General features: G+C 39.2%; 1 protein-coding gene across 1 annotated transcript in view; it reads left to right on the top strand.

The window, feature by feature from the left end:
• LOC124540101 (ubiquitin carboxyl-terminal hydrolase 33) overlaps positions 1-13,165 on the top strand; it is a 31,374-nt gene that overhangs the window by 12,055 nt on the left and 6,154 nt on the right. Inside the window, exons 6-16 of the mRNA XM_047117533.1 lie at positions 432-519; positions 710-802; positions 4,972-5,071; positions 5,468-5,555; positions 6,404-6,504; positions 7,469-7,604; positions 9,068-9,200; positions 9,417-9,545; positions 10,726-10,841; positions 11,835-12,013; positions 12,457-12,646. Coding sequence (XP_046973489.1) covers positions 432-519; positions 710-802; positions 4,972-5,071; positions 5,468-5,555; positions 6,404-6,504; positions 7,469-7,604; positions 9,068-9,200; positions 9,417-9,545; positions 10,726-10,841; positions 11,835-12,013; positions 12,457-12,646 — 1,353 coding nt within the window. The remainder of the gene's footprint in view (positions 1-431; positions 520-709; positions 803-4,971; positions 5,072-5,467; positions 5,556-6,403; positions 6,505-7,468; positions 7,605-9,067; positions 9,201-9,416; positions 9,546-10,725; positions 10,842-11,834; positions 12,014-12,456; positions 12,647-13,165) is intronic.

Below are 13,165 nucleotides of genomic sequence, written 5' to 3' on the forward strand. Positions count from 1 at the left end.
TTAGCCGATGATTGGCGGGTTCAAACCCAGGCAAGCACCGCTATATATATGTGCTTAATTGTGTTTATAATTCATCTTGTGTTCTCTGTGAAGGAAAACATCGTGAGGAAACCTGCACGGGACTAATTTACTCGAAATTCTGCCACATGTGCATTCCAACAACCCGCATTGGAAATAATGGAAAAGGAGGCCTTATCTCAACAGTGGGAAATTTACAGACTTTACTTTACTTTAAGCAACACTTACTCAAGATATTTTACTTTGTTTGAAAAATAAAAATCATTTTATAAATTTTTTTCCCACAAAAACGCTGTCAGGTTTTTTTTGTTGACGTCATATTGATAGAAACAACAGTTGATCATTATTTTATAAATATTGAATACATTGTGTTTTTTTTTATTTGGTGACATATTTGTAACCTTTATTTACAGAGCATACCAAAAATTAATTAAAGAAATGTGGAGTAGGAAAACTAGAGGCTATGTCGTACCTAATGGTATTCTCTATGGAATACGGAATGTAAGTATAATTGGGTATATATTTATTAATAAATCAATTTAAAATTATATATTATATAATAAACAAGATGTCCATATGTGCACATTTTAATTACAGACTCACTTGTTCTGGAATATAGAAATACAAAGTATTGCTTTTAGTATAGCTGTACAAGAACTTGTTCATAGTTAAATATGTGGTTTATCATCAGGTACACCCCATGTTCCGAGGATACCACCAACATGACACGCAGGAGTTCCTGCGATGCTTCCTCGATCAGCTGCATGAAGAATTAAAAGAACCGGTAAGAAAAAATTGTCTTAGTTAGAAACCATTGTATACTTTGTTACTCATTAAATTTCACTACTATATGTGGTCCTGGTTTTAGAACATTGTTCTGTTTTATTAATTATTAGTCGACCATACAGACACACAGACGAAAATTTTTAAAATATTATTTCGAACACACCATATATACACCAGCTTAACAATATCATCGCTGAGGCTGTGCTCAACCTGATCCGTGACGGGGCAGGGTCCGCTGTTCCATAATGTATAGTTTTAAATTCGATTAAGTTAAAATAAATTGTTTAAACGATATAAGAAATATACATGGTTATGATTAATTAGATATACGTACAATTAAATCTTAAATAATTGTAATTACTTACCGATTAGAAACACAAACCACAAACATATGTAAACAATAAAAAAAATAAAAGAAATATATATATATATATATTTATCCCGCAAACAATTGGCCGTCCACTGAAGGCGAAAATGCATTTAAACTGGCGTCCACCTGCTTTTGGCGTCCGTATACCGGACGCCACTTTTTTAGCCGGTGGCATTGAGGTCCTATTCATCCTAGCTAGCCGTAGTACAAAAATCGACGGAAGGTAAAAATCGCTCTAAATAGTTGCAATAAAATATTGAAAAGTTCCCGAAGAAATCACCGCGCAGGTGAGGCGCTGCCGCAGCGCGTATATCGCACACTGTATATCGAGGGGAATTACTAACTACGGATTCGCGTATTTGGCGTCCAAAATTGCGACGTTGCCGTCTCGCTCATTACTTACGCGTTACATGATACCTATTCGGTGCTTGATTATTGTTTGTTTTACATCAGTCATTTAATGTTTATTAAATATATTAATAATGAATATATGAATTAATTAATATAATTAATATTTATTTTAATTATTCATAATAATAATATAAAGTATGTATGTCTGTCTGTTATCTTTACACGCTTAATCTGCTGAACCGATTTAGATGAAATTTAGTATGGGGACATTGTAGAGAAGAACATAGGATAATTTTGTCTCCAAAATCATACCCTAACGAGATAAAGGAAAGTAGAAGTTTGTGCAGGGAATCTATATCCGATAAACTGGTTTAAATTAAATTTGGTATGAAGATAGGATAGTTTCCATCCACAAAATCATCCTCTAAGGGGATAAAAGGGGGTGAAAGTTTGTACAACATCTATATCAATCGTGAGTGAAAGAAGAAGAAGAAAGAAAGAAAGAACTGGTAATATTGAAAAAAAAAAATAATATTGAAAAAAAGATTGGTATCTGTACTGTTAAATCTTCTGTTATCTGTGATTGGTAGTTTTTATTATTCGGTGTAAACAAAATGGCGTAAAGCTTAGTACTTTGTACAGGCGCCAAATAGCCATATACGGACGCCCAATAGCTGTATACGGGCGCCCAATAGCTGTATACGGACGCCCAATAGCTGTATACGGACGCCCAATAGCTGTATACGGACGCCCAATAGCTGCATACGGATGATCAATCAGAAAAAAAACAGAAATCAAAATAAAATTATTCAAGTAGGCTTTAACAAGCACTTTTGAATCGTCATTTTACAATTAAGTGAAGCTACCACAGGTTCGGAAAGTAGATTCTACCGAGAAGAACCGGCAAAAAACTCAGTAGTTACTCTTTTTCAACATTAAAAAAATACAAAGTCATGTTAGTTAATACAATTATATAAATTAATATATTCAGCTTGGAAGTCAACAGATACCTCCACGCTTTTTTATCATCTATAAAATCTTGTTTCGAATAATATTTGCTTTTTTTTATTATAGTATTTTTTACAAACGATTTGAATTTACGAAACGGCAAAGTTAAAATTTTCTGCCGAATTTTATTATAGAATTGGATACCTTGCCCCAAGAAGGATTTTTTGACTTTGCGGATTCGGAAACTTGGTGTTATAAGCTTATCCTTACTTCTAGTGCAGAAACAATGATGATCACTGATTTTATCAAAGTGATCAATGTTACTGTGAATATACATAATATTGTTGTAAATATACTGTGACGCAACGTGAGTATTAATACTTTTTTAAAAAAATCCCGAAGAGAGTATCTAGCTCCAAGATTATAAATAAACCAGATTGCTCTCTTTTGTAAAATAAAGACAGATTCAATACCTGCAGAGTTACCCCAAAGTAATATGACATAATACTGTGAAAAAAAACAAAAATATACTAGACGAGCGGTATCAACCTCAGTTAGTTGTCTTACTTTTCTAAACGCGTATGCTGCAGAGCTGAGTCTTCCTGTTAGGGATGATAAATGAAGACTCCACTTAAGTTTGGAATCCAATTCTATTCCTGAGAACACCGTAGTATCTAAAGATATCTTATAATTATGCTTTCTAACATTGGGTAGGGTAAAAACTACACATTTTGTTTTTTGAGCATTCAAAACTAAATTATTTACTGTAAACCAATTGTGTATCTGTGATAATGCACCGTTCACGTCGTCATAGTCAGTTTTTTTTGTCAACCCTAAAAATCAGTGAAGTATCGTCAGCAAACAACACTATATCACAAATACCTTTAACATAAAAAGGAAGATCATTTATACATACCAGAAATAGGAAAGGACCCAAAATTGAACCTTGTACAATAGCCGAGCCATCGTGATCTTGAGGCATACAGTACTATTTTAGGTGGTACTATATGGCTGCATGCTACCAACTATAAAATGAAAGCACTGTTCCCAGTAATTTCATTTTATTATAAAAACTATTATTTTATTATCGTAAATATGAAATTTGGTAGGTAGATGTTTATGACATATAGGAAAAATAAAACACAGGAGATAACAAATGCTACAACAAAGTAATATGATAGAAAAATCATAATTACTCCGATGACGTTTTATGCGCAGAGCCACTTGTGCTAAGAGTGAAAATGAGAGACACGATCATATTTGCGCAAACCAAATATGAATCTAATATAAAAAAAATTGAACTTAAGTTTTTCGCTGATCCTCCGTGAGATCACTGGATAACAGTCGTCGGCGTAATCATGGATAGGTAGCAAAAGATTCGTATTTACACATTATAACATATCGGGCATCCGTATATGTATAAGCCTTACGAATATTGGAACAAAATAAACGTTGAACTGTTTGTACAGAACAGCGATAGGAAAAGAAAGAGACAACAAACCTAAAGCTGGCAACGTCGCACTTCCAAATACAGTCCATCCTGTGAGGCCGCTAAATAATCGATGCCATAGGTAAATTATGATCAATATATCTAGGATGCCTTAAATGTATCATCATGGTTAGGGGTTCAAAAGTGTTTGGGCATGACTGAAAGACGAATATCGTGGAATTTTTTTTTATCGGAAAACAACGTATCCCAAGGACCTGGAAATCAAAAAATTAAGCAGTATTCATTAAGACATGTTAAGTAAAGTAAGGGGAACTTGTGGACGTCGTAATGATGCACCACGTGCATGACGCCAAAAAGGTTGTAAGATGTATATATATATATATATATATATATATATATATATATATATATATATGTATAGATAAAATATCTATCTACATATATAGTATGTACATAAAAGTCAGTAAGGTGGAGAGCCTCCGGCAAGAAGACATCGAAGCCGGAGGAGATCTTCGCTGCTCTTCGATGTACAGTAGTTAATAAGCTGATAAAGTTAGAATAGTAACTACTGTTAATCTCTGTACGCTAAAAAATGTTACAAAAATATTTAATTAAATTATAAAAAAAGGCACGATCAACTATGAGCCCGTGGATGTAGCTTAAAATAATAATTAAAAAAACATATGTATAAAATTTCGGTAGTTCATAATATTTATCTATAGATTGTAATCTACCGAAAATTAATGTAGTAGACAGTTCGCAATCTCGCGAGATAGATTATAATCTAATTGTATTTACAATTATATATTTTTTTCTTAATCTTAATATTTTGTATTAGTACACACGTGGGTGGCTACATTTATGCAGAAAACGGTTTAATAATAATAAATATAATATATTGAAAGCGTATGTCCCAGTAACAATATTATAAGCGTTGAATATTTTGAGTTATATATTGTGAGGAGACATTACCATTTACTTAATTTGTATATCTATATTATAAGTCAGTAATGTGTATATGTATTAATAATAAAAAGTTTTCCTCCAGGTGTGGGACAGCACGTCAGAAGATAAGCTGACTTCAGAAGCAGACGGTGACCATGACGTCAGGAATGTACATATTAGACGGAGAGCTGCTTCATCAGGAGGTAATATCCCAAATACAAAACTCAATGATACCATAGATTAAGAATTTCATTTATAAAATTATAGAAACTAAATATTTGTATCAGAAATTACAATAACGATATTTACATGTATTCAATCATAATATTGCTATCTCTTTCTTATGCCCTGGTTTAAAAGTTTACAATATTGTGGCACGTTTTATTCTGAGCTATAAGATGGATATTAATAGATTGCCAGCGTTATTTCCACTAAGAAATAAAGAGTTATGGATTATTTATTATTTTGAATATACATGTTTTACATATACTTGCCTTAAATGATATTATATGCAAAACATGTATATTCAAAGAGTGATGAAATATTTCCAATAATTAAACTACACCAGATCGATGATTATATATATTTTGTATCGACAGCTAGTGACGCGCCGTACTTCGCGAGAATGAGGCGGAAATCCCCCGCGCCCTCCGCCTACAGCGACACCAGAGCCGACGGCTATTTAAGGTAACACATTTGACCATAGCCTAACCTACAACTGGCAAAAAGCTACCATTGACTCCAGTAGCCAAAAGCCCAGGCAAGGAGGAATATCTTGAGGCCTGTACCGTACATGACCAAAGACCAAGCAGGAAGAACACATTCTATAACATCCTACATATAAACCAATATAACGAGACATACATAGAATTGACAATTAGAAATATGTATAGAATAAATTTAAATGAAAAACACAGAGATGCTTAATATTCATAAATATAAATGAATGGATTTGTGTTAGTCTGTAACTGTGTTAGAATTACTTGCCTATTGATTTGTTGATAAACATCATTATTAAGAACTGATGGGTCACAATTTGAAGGATCAGAGATTTACAAGTACCGAGATGATGCCTAAGACCATAGTTGATGGTACACTGATGCTGTAAGAGGTGTTTACCGTCCCATAGAATTTTCTATATTATAAACGGATATTTATTTGGTAGAACGACTTTGTGCAAACTTGTCTGGGTTGGTCCCAACCACTCGTATTTTGGTGTTCCTGTTTATGTAGGGTGAGTAAACGAGTTACTAATATAGTATATAATAAGCACAAAGGATATAACATCTTAGTTGCCAAGGTTGGTGGCGAATTGGCGATGACAGGAATGGTTAATGTTTCTTACAGCGCCATTGTCAGGATAAAATTGGTCATTTGGCATAAATTTGGTCAGGAAGTGGAGAAGATAATGATTGTTTATGTATGTGTAATACTTACGTCTTACAAATACATATTTGTAGTATTTAGTGAGTAAAGCTTCCAGGTACAGTCAGAGTAACAAGTGATTATATATGTGCAAATGTTTCTGCCCCCAGGGTACAGTCCCAGTCGGAAGGCGTGTCGCGGCACCGGCGCTCGGCGAGCTTTGCGGGCACGCACCACTTCACCTACAACGTACTCACACACCAGATCAATGGTGATTACATACATTAACATAGTAAGAATTCTGTACCCCCATTTATTGGTATCAGGCCTATTCAATCTAGGAAGAAATAGTAATTACTATATTACACTATGAACCCAGATTCTATGATCCAATGTTCCTCGGCTAGAAAAGTTCAAGAGTCTGTTAGTGATGTAAAAATTGCAACTAGTATTGATCTGCTAACTTTATAATTGGGCTTGCAATTATGGAGATTCTAGGATTGGTTTGTTCTTTGAGGTTTGCTGTCACGCAATTCTCATTAACAGCTTGGATTTAGAGAGATACAGTGTAATATTCTCGTGCCTCGGTAAGCAAAACTGTTCAAGACATCAATCCTTATATCTTAAGTCTGAAGTGGAGTGAATGAAGTCCAGTCGTGTGGCATCGACACCATTTATTTCTGAGTGCGGTGGTGTTGTTTTTGCGCATACAATTAAATACTATACTAACACTGTATATTATTTGAGACAGGCCCCTGTGGCTATTATAAGCTATTTGACAATGCGAAAAATAAATTGTGAATTATTGTTATCAGTGTATATTATGAGTTTAAAAATGGTTATTTACTAACGAAAGTTAAAAATAAATACTTAATTTATTCAAAAATCCTTAAATAAAAATGGATTTTTTCAAACGTTCGTCACGTGACACAAAACGCTCTTGATTGGCCAGGCTTATGATGATGTATCAAATAAAAATACATGAAAGTGATGTCAACGACCCCATTGCAGCGCCATATTGTCCAAGTAGCGTTATTGCGCGCTATTTAAATATGGAATTTTTAATATGATATTTTTCGGTAAATATGTACTGGAAATAAAAAAAAAAACAACTTTTACTGGGTTAAGGCACCTAGTAAAACTTCTACTAAATAATATAAAATGGATTTTAAAAACCAGTCAAATAGCCTATTGTGTCAGGGCGGTATGGTAAGGGTACATTAATCTGTTTCCAGGTTCCGACTCGAACCAGCGCGACGTGGGGTCGGAGTCGGAGCTGTCGTGCTCGAGCGAAGCGGAGGAGCGCTACGAGACTTGCTCCAGCGGCGCCAGCGACGCACCCGAGCCGCGCGACACCCGCCCGGAGCCCCCGTGAGTATACTGAACCTAATGACCCTAATAATGACCCCCCCCCCCCCACCCTCAGCCAGTGGCGTAGATAGGTGGGGAAGGGCCCCGGTGCATAGAAAAAGAATCGGGCCCTTCCCCCCTCTTTAACTAATAATTACTCTTTAAAATTATAGACACCAAATAAGAAATCTCGTGCGCAGGGTCGTGGTCTAGCTACAGAAGCTTAAGGTTTAGTTTAGAGGGCCCCTTGAACTCCGGGGCCTTGTGCACTGCACCTCCTGGCCCTACGATAGCTACGCCACTGCCCTCAGCCACACACACACACACACATTTTTTAAATATTGGACAACATCACACTACTCTGATCCCAATGTAAGTAGCTGAAGCACTTGTGTTTTGGAAGATCAGAAGTAACGATGGTACCACAAACACCCAGACCCAAGACGACATAGAAACTAGTAAACCTTCTACATCGACTCGGCCGGGAATCGAACCCGAAACCTCAGAGTGGCGTACCCATGAAAACCGGTGTACGCACCACTCAACCACGGAGGTCGTCAACCACGGAGGTCGTCAAAATAATAGCCACATGAAATAATAATAAGTATATCAAAGTAATTAGTGAAAAGTAAAGTAAGTAACAGCCTGTACATTTCCCACTGCTGAGATAAGGCCTCCTCTTCCATTAAGGAGAGGGTTAGGAACATATTCCAACACGCTGTTCCAATGTGGGTTGGTGGAATGCACATGTGGCAGAATTTCGATGAAATTAGACACATGCAGGTTTCCTCGCGGTGTTTTTCTTCACCGCCGAGCACGAGATGAATTATAAACACAAATTAAGCACATATATATATATATTAATGCTTGCCTGGGTTTGAACCCGCAATCATCCGTTAAGATGCACGCGTTCTAACCCCTGGTTCATCTCAGATCTATATCAAAGTATAGTACGACACAACTTAGATGTAGCATCGGCAAAAGTCGTTAAACCGATCACATCCGAATTGAGTACGCTATCCCAAATTATCAATATTTATTTCTCACGCGAATATGATCTTTGCACAAACGTAATAACTTGTAATATCATATGACCTAATATATTCGTCAATTTGACGCGTCGATTTACATGCACTTGCTTTCTCTGACGCGTGAATCTATAGCGACGAATAGCGTCGAATGGCGCGATAGGGAGCTATTGGTTGTGTAAATCGGCAGTAATCGGTTTTTTTTTTCATTCCATTGCATTTTCCCATGCTACATCTAATTTGTGTCGTACTATACGTCTTGTTCACGAGACTGAAAATTTTCAATCAAAGTAACTTTACAATAAATATCGTGCGTAAATTGAATGCATGCATATAAGTGGCAAAGTTACCAAATATAATAATAATAATAGCTTTCTTGACTATAGGTTTATACATGTACTTGTATCAACCTACAGTCATACCTACATTAAATATAATAGTTTGTAATCTCAACAGTACACACACGTGGAGCGCCGGCGGGGCGGGCGGCAGCGGCGACGGCGGTGGTAGTGCGCGGTACCGCAGCATCGTGTCCGACGTGTTCGACGGGAAGTTGCTCTCGTCCGTGCAGTGTCTCATATGCGATCGGGTGAGTGTGGTGGTACCACCCTACCGATTCCCTCGATGATGTGTACAGTGTGTAACGGGTGCGTCTTGAGTGTGGTGGTACCACTCTACTCTGTGGTGGTTTCCCGGATGTAACGTGTAGTGTGTAACGGGTGCGTCTTGAGTGTGGTGGTACCACTCTACTCTGTGGTGGTTCCCCGGATGATGCGTACAGTGTGTAACGGGTGCGTCTGCGCAGGTGTCGACGCGCATGGAGACGTTCCAGGACCTGTCGCTGCCGATACCGTCGCGCGAGCACCTCGCCATGCTGCGCTGCCAGCAGCCGGCCCTCAGCCAGCACGCGCCGCACGCCGCGCAGGACTCCTGGGTGAGCTCGCTGACGTTGGCGTCACGTCGCACTCTTAATTCCATATTACATAAAAATAAAAATATTTATTTCATTATTAACAAGTAACAGCTATAATCAGAAACTGGGACTATCCTAGTAAGTAACTAGTATTGCTACTAGTACTTGTGGCAGGTAGTCCCACTCTTCCATAACATTCTAATACAATATTATAAACGTGTGTGTGTGTGTGTGTGTGTATGTGTGAGTGGTTATATAAAGATCGAAGAGTCGAGATGGCCCAGTGGTTAGAACGCGTGCCTCTTAACCGATGGTTGCGGGTTCAAACCCAGGCAGGCACCGCTGATTCATGTGCTTAATTTATCTTTATAATTCATCTCGTGCTCAGCGGTGAAGGGAAACATCGTGAGGAAACCTGCACGTGACAAATTTCATAGAAATTCTGCCACATGTGTATTCCACCAACCCGCATTGGAACAGCGTGGTGGAATACGTTCCAAACCTTCTCCTCAAACGGAGAGGAGGCCTATAGCCCAGCAGTGGGAATTTACAGGCTGTTGTTTGTTTGTTTGTTTTTTATATAAAGATCTCTAATATTTATTTCGCTAATTCTGGTCATATTTTTAGTGTAATATCATAATTTTGCTATTGCTAACGAGCTTCTACTTAAATTTTACTTTAATTTTTAAGAAAAAATCAATAATAGTGACTATATTATTTATTTTTTTATGGTATTGGTGGCGGACGTGCTTATATGGGCCACTTGACGGTAAATGGTCACCATCACCCATAGACAATGACGCTGTAAGAAATATTAACCATTCCTTACATCGTCAATGTGCCACCAACCTTGGGAACTAAGATGTTATGTCCCTTGTGCCTGTAGTTACACTGGCTCACTCACCCTTCAAACCGGAACACAACAATACTGAGTACTGTTATTTGGCGGTAGAATAACTGATGAGTGGGTGGTACCTATCCAGACAGGGTTGCACAAATCCCTACCACCAAGTAATATAGAGATAATGAGCCTTTATCTAAAATGATACATAAAAACTTGACAACATGAACTGAGGTAACGATATAATAACAATAACGTTATAAAGGGTTATAACGTTATTATATCGTTATAGAATCCGTTATGAGTAACGTCCCTGTGATAAAGGCAACCGAATGGTGACGTCACCAACATTGACTTCAGATATGGTGGCTGTTGAGTTGGCTGCGGTCCTGGTTCTATGGGCCCGTCGTCTCGCTGCAGGACTGCCTCGCAGCCTTCTTCAGTGCCGATGAGCTTAAGGGCGACAACATGTATAGGTAAATTGTTTATTTATTTTAATAACAAAAAAAAAAACACTAATTGTCTTAATATCAGAGATAGATTCAGCTCAATATGAATTTATTGCTGGGCTGAAGTTGAGGATAATGAAAGTCACTAACTGGTTCACGATTTATTAACGAGACGGTACAATTATACGGACTGTGACGCACTTGATAGACACTCTGACTTTTATACATGATATATGCCAAAGAATATGAGATACGCAGATGTGAAATATTTTAGTCATAGAATGATTGATGTTTACTTTAATACCTTTGTGCATATACGGCACAAATTTTATTGACCCTATATGCACCAACCCGCATTGGAACAGCTTGGTGGAATATGTTCCACCTCACTGGGAGAGGAGGCCTCAGCCCATTAGTGGGAAATATACAGGCTGTTGTTGTTCTTGATGTAAACAAGAGTTGACCATTTTTAAGTAAGCACGTTTTTGAACTTTTTCAAAATAAGTCAACTTAAAATATTTAATTAAAAAAGTAAAAATTTAAATCATTTTTTTTTTCTTCTGATTTATAAAAACGGTTGAACAGTGGTTATTTATCAATATTCAAGCAATATATATCGGTCCAAATTTGAAAGTGCGATACGGTAAACGAAATTTTTTTAACAAAAATGCCATATCATATTTCGATTTTTTTTTTGTTTTGTATGGAATAGGTTGGCGGACGAGCATATGGGCCACCTGATGGTAAGTGGTCACCATCACCCATAGACAATGACGCTGGAAGAAATATTAACTATTCCTTACATCGTCAATGTGCTACCAACCTTGGGAACTAAGATGTTATGTCCTGTGTGCCTGTAGTTACACTGGCTCACTCACCCTTCAAACCGCAACACAACAATACTGAGTACTGTTATTTGGCGGTAGAATAACTGGTGAGTGGGTGGTACCTATCCAGACGGGCTTGCACAGAGCCGTACCACTAAGAATCTAATCTAATTTGCCTTTGTTCCCGTTTCAGTTGTTCCCGGTGCAACAAGCTCCGCAACGGTGTGAAGATGTCGGGCGTGATCCGCCTCCCGGAAGTCCTCTGCGTGCATCTGAAACGCTTTCGTCACGAGCTAATGTCCAGTGCTAAGGTCGCCGCGCGGGTATCGTTTCCTATCAACGATTTGAATATGGCTCCTTACACCCATAAAGGTGTGTTATGTCACGTTTTGTTATAATATTGTCTGTATCAACGCGGTTTATTTGTTCTCAGTTATATTGCTGTTAAATTGTAATTTTTTTTTTGTATGTTATAAGTGCTAGTTATTTTAAATCATTGGACAGATTGTCAACTCCCTTTAATTTTTTGTTTGTGAGAAAAACAATGTTCAGATGTCTCCTTTTGAGAAAGGTATGGTAGCTGGATCAACTCCATGCTGGTTAATTGTTGTTGATGAAATTGATAAGCAAATAGTTGAGACACCGAGATAAAAATATGTTTTTAATTATTATATAATTTATTGCACTTTATTATGGACATATAAACATTTTTTATTTTGCTAATAATGGCCACCTATAAAAAAACCAGCAAACAAAGCTTTGGAAACGTCGGCGTGAGCAACCAGCTACGTATCGAGCATACAGTGTGCCCGCAGATTGCACGTCGAAGGTGAGCCGCTACTCGCTGTGCGCCGTCATCTGCCACGCGGGCACGGCGGGCGGCGGACACTACACGTGCGCGGCGCGCGCGGCCGACGGGCGCTGGGTGGCCTTCGACGACGCCGCCGTCGCGCCCCTCGCGCCGCACCACCTCGCCGCCTGCGAGGCCTACGTGCTGTTCTACAGGTGAGCACGCGCACACGCGCACACGCGCACACACGCACACACACTACACGTGCGCGGCGCGCGCGGCCGACGGGCGCTGGGTGGCCTTCGACGACGCCGCCGTCGCGCCCCTCGCGCCGCACCACCTCGCCGCCTGCGAGGCCTACGTGCTGTTCTACAGGTGAGCACGCGCACACGCGCACACGCGCACACACGCACACACACTACACGTGCGCGGCGCGCGCGGCCGACGGGCGCTGGGTGGCCTTCGACGACGCCGCCGTCGCGCCCCTCGCGCCGCACCACCTCGCCGCCTGCGAGGCCTACGTGCTGTTCTACAGGTGAGCACGCGCACACGCGCACACACGCGCACACACGCACACACACTACACGTGCGCGGCGCGCGCGGCCGACGGGCGCTGGGTGGCCTTCGACGACGCCGCCGTCGCGCCCCTCGCGCCGCACCACCTCGCCGCCTGCGAGGCCTACGTGCTGTTCTACAGGTGAGCACGCGCACACGCGCACACACGCGCACACACG

The sequence above is a fragment of the Vanessa cardui genome, chromosome 24 (assembly GCF_905220365.1).
Source record: "Vanessa cardui chromosome 24, ilVanCard2.1, whole genome shotgun sequence".
Lineage (NCBI taxonomy): Eukaryota > Metazoa > Arthropoda > Insecta > Lepidoptera > Nymphalidae > Vanessa > Vanessa cardui.